General features: G+C 39.4%; 1 protein-coding gene across 2 annotated transcripts in view; it reads left to right on the plus strand.

Moving 5' to 3' along the window:
* Positions 1–5,455, plus strand: part of SLC13A4 (solute carrier family 13 member 4) — a 29,023-nt gene extending 23,568 nt beyond the window's left edge. For both annotated transcript variants that reach the window (XM_090134439.1, XM_090134440.1), the window contains exons 14-16: positions 560–721; positions 3,368–3,505; positions 4,247–5,455. In XM_090134439.1, coding sequence (XP_089990565.1) covers positions 560–721; positions 3,368–3,505; positions 4,247–4,384 — 438 coding nt within the window. In that variant the 3' untranslated portion in view covers positions 4,385–5,455. The remainder of the gene's footprint in view (positions 1–559; positions 722–3,367; positions 3,506–4,246) is intronic.
* The last annotated feature ends 545 nt before the right edge of the window (positions 5,456–6,000 follow it).

The raw sequence follows: 6,000 nt of genomic DNA on the forward strand, positions 1-6,000 counted from the left end.
GTGAAAGGATCTGAGGGCCACATCTGAGGGAGTCTTTCTCAGTGAGCAGCTAATCAGCTTGGGGAAAACATCTCAGCTTCCACAGGATGCTCATATTTAGGAAACAGTCGTGCTCCTAGTGCTGATAAGACAAATCATGCTCTGGGCTGTACTGAATATATCTCCTTGCAGTACAATTTATAAATATACACCTAGCTCTCCTGCAGAGACCTATTTGTAGGCAACTAAATCTGTATATTTTCATCTCAGAATTCTACCAACATTATGCAGTCCTTCATTACCAATCTATAATAATTCATTTCATATTCTGAAGAAAGGGGAAAAATCAGCCTTGGTGCAGATTCAAGTTATTAACTGTCAAATGTATCTCTGTGGTACTATGGACAATTCTTTTTTAGACATTACACAGAAATCCAGTTTACTAAACAAAAGGTAATGGAGAAAAGACTGATCTTAATTTTGTTTACTTGCTGGTGACATTGTCTGACTATCCTGAAGAAAACAATCTGGTTAACAAACATGCTACTTAGTCATTGTTGTGCTTATATCCTTTCCTCAGACTTCTGGCCTCTCTACGTGGATTGGACGCCAAATGTTGTCCCTGAGCAGCCTTCCTTACTGGGCTGTAACTCTACTGGCCTGCATTTTAGTGTCCCTGGTAACAGAGTTTGTTAGCAATCCAGCAACCATAACCATATTTCTACCTATTTTATGCAGCATGGTGAGTATAAACAACAGCAGTTTTAATCTGTTGTTTCCTGTTAGATCTTTGGCACTCAGATCACAAGAAATTTAGCCTTCATTCCCCAACTCCATACCCCCGAAAAAACCAACCTAACAAAAAATAACCTCACAACAACAACCTGAAAAGCAACTTTAGTCCTGATAAATTTATTCAAGACCTCTAGGACAATATAAAAACATAGCTCCTGCCATGATAGACTAAATACAAGGAAAGGTGACGTGCAATTGAAGCCTATGAAGTGAAGTCTAAATAAATCTTCAAATATCAATGTTATTTTAAATATATTGTTCATTAGTTAGTAGTCACCCACTCACCACATGTAAGGAAAGACTAATAAGGAATTTCGTATCATCAGATTAAAATGGGTTCAAGGGGGTGATCTGGTAAGTGTGCTAGCATACAACATCAAAAGCAGAGATTATTGTGAGGAACAGAGAAAAAGTCAGGGTATTGGTGTCAAAAGCAGAGAAAAGAGATGCAAATTCATTCTGTACTGGAATAGCAGCTCCAGAAAACTGTCTCATTTATTCTCTTTTATGTAATGTGTAGCTTTTCTTACTAAGAATGTAGAACATGAATTGTGGTTACCTGCTATAACAGTTTTATGAGGTTGTCCCTAAGTACATCATGTGAACAACTCTGAGATAATATGAATATGGAGTCAGATGAAAATAAATAATTGTGTTAGTATGGCTTATGAGTACAAATTTACCTCTGTGCTCCACAGAGACTCTTCTAAAGAGAAATTTAGAGTGGTAATCTACTATAAGCATTCTGAACTGACATCTTAAGATGTCAGGCTTTCTTTTTTGACTCTGAAAGTAACCTGGAGATGCTTTCCTCTCCAGTTAGCCTTGAGAATATCGTTCCCTCTGCCATAGAACTAGGCTGCAGCAACACAGACTAAAAATGCAAATTTCACCACCAGTAAAGGGTCTAATACAAGAACAATTCTTTAGATCGCTCTGAAAGTACGTTCCACCAGTACTGCCTCCTCACAGTGCAAACCTGGACCACAGACAGCTAGGTCCCAGATGAATGGAGGATTGCCATGTGACTCTCATCTACAACAAGTAGGATCTGGGGAACTACAGGACTGTCAGCCTGACCTTGGTGCTGGGAAAGGTTATGGAACAGATCATCTTGAGTGTAATCACATGGTATGTGCAGGACAACCAGGAAATTGGGCCAGACAATGTGGGTTCATGAAAGGCAGCTCCTGCTTGACCAACCTCATCTTCTTCTACGGCCAGGTGTCCCACCTGGTGGATGAGAGACATAGTCTACCTAGACTTCAATAAAGCCTTTGACACTGTCTCTCACAGTAATCTCCTGGAGAAAGCAGGCGGCACGTGGCTTGGATAAGTACACTCTTTGCTGGGTAAAAAAACTGGCTGGAGGGCTGGGCCCAGAGAGCCTTGGTGAATAGAGTTAAACGGAGCTGGCAATCAGTCACAAGCAGTGTTCCCCAGAGGTCGGTATTCAAGCTTGTCCTGTACAATATCTTTATTGATATATTGATTGATTGAAGGGAAGGAATCTAGGGGTGCTTGTTGGTGTTTCACTGAAGATGAGCCAGCAGTGTGCCCAGGTTGCCAAGGCCAAAGGGGTCCTGGCTTGTATCAAAAATAGTGTTGCCATCGGGAACAGGGAGGTAATTGTCCCTCTGCATTCAGCTGTGCTGAGGTTGCACCTTTAGTACTGTGTTCGAGCCTCTCACTACAAAAAGGACATTGAGGCCCTGAGGGTATTCAAAGAAGGGCAACAAAACTGGTGAGGAATCTCGAGCACAAAACTTATGGGGAGAGGCTGAGAAAATTGGGATTGTTCGGTGTGGAGCAGAAGGGGCTCAGAACCTTAGATTTCTCTATGACTTCCTGAAAGGAGGTTGTGGTGAGGTAGGAGTTGACTTCTCCCAGGTAACAATGTTAGGATGAGAGGGAACGGCCTCAAGTTGTGCCAGGGGAAGCTTAAGTTGGATATTAGGAAACATTTATTCTCCAAAACAATAGTCAGGCACTGGAACAGGCTGCCCAAAGAGGTGATTGAGTGTTTAAGGAATTTGTAGATTTGGTACTGCCAAACATGGTTTGAGTAAGCAATATTGGTGGTAGGTTGAACTAAACTATAGTAGAGGTCTTTTCCAATCTTAATGGTTCTGTGATTCTACAATTCTTTCTTAACCATGGTTAGGAAGACTTTAAGAATGGTTTCAGTATCTTTATCAGCTGAAATAAAAAAAATCTGTAATGTCAACCTCTTGTGATCTGTCTTGAAGGAAGACTGAAGCAGTACTCAGTGATCAGATCAAGAACACACAGCATAGAATGACTTGGGGAGCAAGTAGGAAAAAGACAAAGGATGGCCTAACAGTAGCAATCTGCAACCACTGTGGAGTTATTTTAGTGTTAAATAGCTTAACAGAAATCCTCTGAGGTTTACCAGCTCCAAATTACACTATTTTCCCACCAAACAGAAATACTTTCATGCTTATGTGTAGAAATTAGGGAGCTGAGATTCATAGCCTTATTACCTTTATATGAAGTGGATAAGTTTTTTTCATCTTACTTACAAGCACTGGCTTTTACTGGTTCTTCTCTCCTTGCTCCTCTCTCCTTCCAGTCAGAAACCCTGCTTATCAACCCTTTATACACCCTGATTCCTGTCACCATGTGCATCTCCTTTGCGGTGATGCTGCCCGTGGGTAATCCTCCAAATGCCATTGTCTTCAGTTATGGGCATTGCCGGATTAAAGATATGGTGAGTTCTGAGATTGAGTATATCCTCCCATTCTTCATGCAATACCCACGCATAGTAGCCTCCAATAACGATGGTGCTACTGGTGTAAATATAGTCATACTTGTCTACTCTGCTGCTATGCCACAGAGGTGACAGGTTAAGAACAATTAGACATCTGCTGTAGGATATACATATTTCTCGTCTTTGTCTTTTTGAACATAATGGTCAAACAGGTATCAAACAACAGTAGTACACAAGACTTTGTGCTGACCTGTTAGGACAAGCACAATGGCAGTTGCAGAAGAAGCAGACTGAACAGTAGGGTGCTTAGGGAAGTCAGGAGAGTACAAGAAATCAGTTTTATCATGTCGTTCCACAACGAATCACATAATTATCACCAATCGTGCAGTTATCCCTCTTCTATCTGTGGTTTAAAATCCCATTCTGATTATGTGATTGAAAAGTTCAAGCAATAAACTAAGCTGTTTTCTGATGAGCTGCATCAGCCTCTGACTATCACTCCTGAATATTCTCACAACTTACATTCTGATACATAATACTCAGTCCTTTTCAGACCTTTTTTTCTGTTTGTTCTAGAAATTAGTATATATATTGTATTACTATACATATAAATACATACAAATATATTCCATCAGGATTCTTCACCATTCCCACTGTTACCTTCTTTGCCTTCTCTGTTTCTATTTTAATTGATTTTGATCAAGCATCACTAACATGTTCTGATAAATTTTGTTTTTGCAGGTGATAGCTGGTCTGGGAGTAAATCTGATTGGTCTGGCTGTTGTCATGGTGGCAATCAACACATGGGGAATTAGACTCTTCCAGCTGAATACTTTTCCAGAATGGGCAGCAATAAGCAATGTCACTAGCCAGACATAATCTCCAACTAAAAAAAAAAGAAAAATTAAAAAAAAAAAAAAAAGAATAGTGCCAGACCAAAGCGAGTTCAGACAAAATACTATATGTAAATTGCACGTATGAAAGAAAGGAGAAAATTTGTGTATGTGTAGATATAAGATCCATGGCAAAACCACAAAGAAAACTCACAGGGAGATCTTCTGTATAACTCTGTTCTGAAAGGCAACATGAGATAAATGGAGAGATTAGTTTTCCCCTATTGTTGCTTTCCTATAAGACTGGTGGTATTGTACTCCAGTACAGAATACAAGTATACATACACTAGTGTATTCAAGAGTTGACTTCAATTTTACCGCTGACACGTACAAAGAATGAAAAGCAACTCTTCTTTCCAAACTCAGAGTTATCTAAACTTGCTTCTTTTGAAGGCAAATCTTCTTTTGAGCTAAATCATCAGTGTGTTGGAAAAAAACCCACTCTGCCAGTTAATCGATATGGCCTGGAAAGAAACACAGCTACCAATCTTCAGGTACAACATTTTAAAGGGATATCAAAAACCACAAAACAGACAGGAAGGAGAAGTATCCTGGTCAGGAGAATTGGGTTTTTTTGTTTTGTTTGTTTTGTTTTCCACAGCACTAGTATAAAGTTTCCAGTATTGCAGTACTTGCAATCCCCAATATAAAGCTTTGATCAGTATCTTCTCTCCTTATTACTGCAGTGAGAGCTTTTTCAGAAAGGAAACTGTGACCAAAAAAACTACCTGGCCAACAGACCCATTACTCTTCTCTCTTTTTTGACTCAGATTAGATAGTTATGCACTTAAGATTTCCCTGAAAGTAACATCTCTTCCAAGATAGTGCTGCTCCATGAGTAAGAAGGGAGTGTACTGAAGTGAGTTGCGCTGACATAGCTCCTCATCATGTGTATTCACTTGAACATCACACCACCCTGCTCTCCAGCAATGCAGGGAGCAGGAATTTTAATTGTGGGAAACTGTCAGATAAAGCAGATAATTAGCAGACCAAAAGGTCAATCTCTTTATCATATCCAAAGTGAATGTCCTGCTTTTCTGACTGGATCCCTGTGATACCTAGTAAACCCTCTCTTGCATTATGTACTGTTTTAAATCATTTATATATATATATATATATTTAATGACAGTGCCTTTAAGCTGCATATTAAGGTGATTGGCTCTAATGTAACCACCCTCTTCATATATATACTTTAATAGATTTGTATGCTTTCTGCATATAATCTAGGCTCTCTAGATGCTAGTGTGAATGCCTGTGTAGCATAAATAAGATGTCAATAAAATAAATTATTCACTACTGCATATTTTTGTGCTCTATGAGAATATAAATAAGACACATTTCTTCTCATAACCCATCAAGCCCTTCTGGAAGCAGTGCTGAGACAGCAGGAGCTGTTGGATTATGGCTTCTATCAAAACAGAGAAATTCCACAGTTTTGTCTTGTAAGTAAACACATGCAATAAGAGGTCTTAGGTCAGCAGAGGAGGAGCAAAATTGGAAGATCACAAAAGCACTTTTTACCAAAAGCAGAAGGCAACTGTCCTTTAGCAGAACAATTTCTATTCATAGCGCTTCCTGTAAACTTGTTTTGGAAAAAGAGAG

Source organism: Phasianus colchicus, chromosome 1 (genome assembly GCF_987193195.1).
Source record: "Phasianus colchicus chromosome 1, bPhaCol1.hap1.1, whole genome shotgun sequence".
Classification (NCBI taxonomy): domain Eukaryota; kingdom Metazoa; phylum Chordata; class Aves; order Galliformes; family Phasianidae; genus Phasianus; species Phasianus colchicus.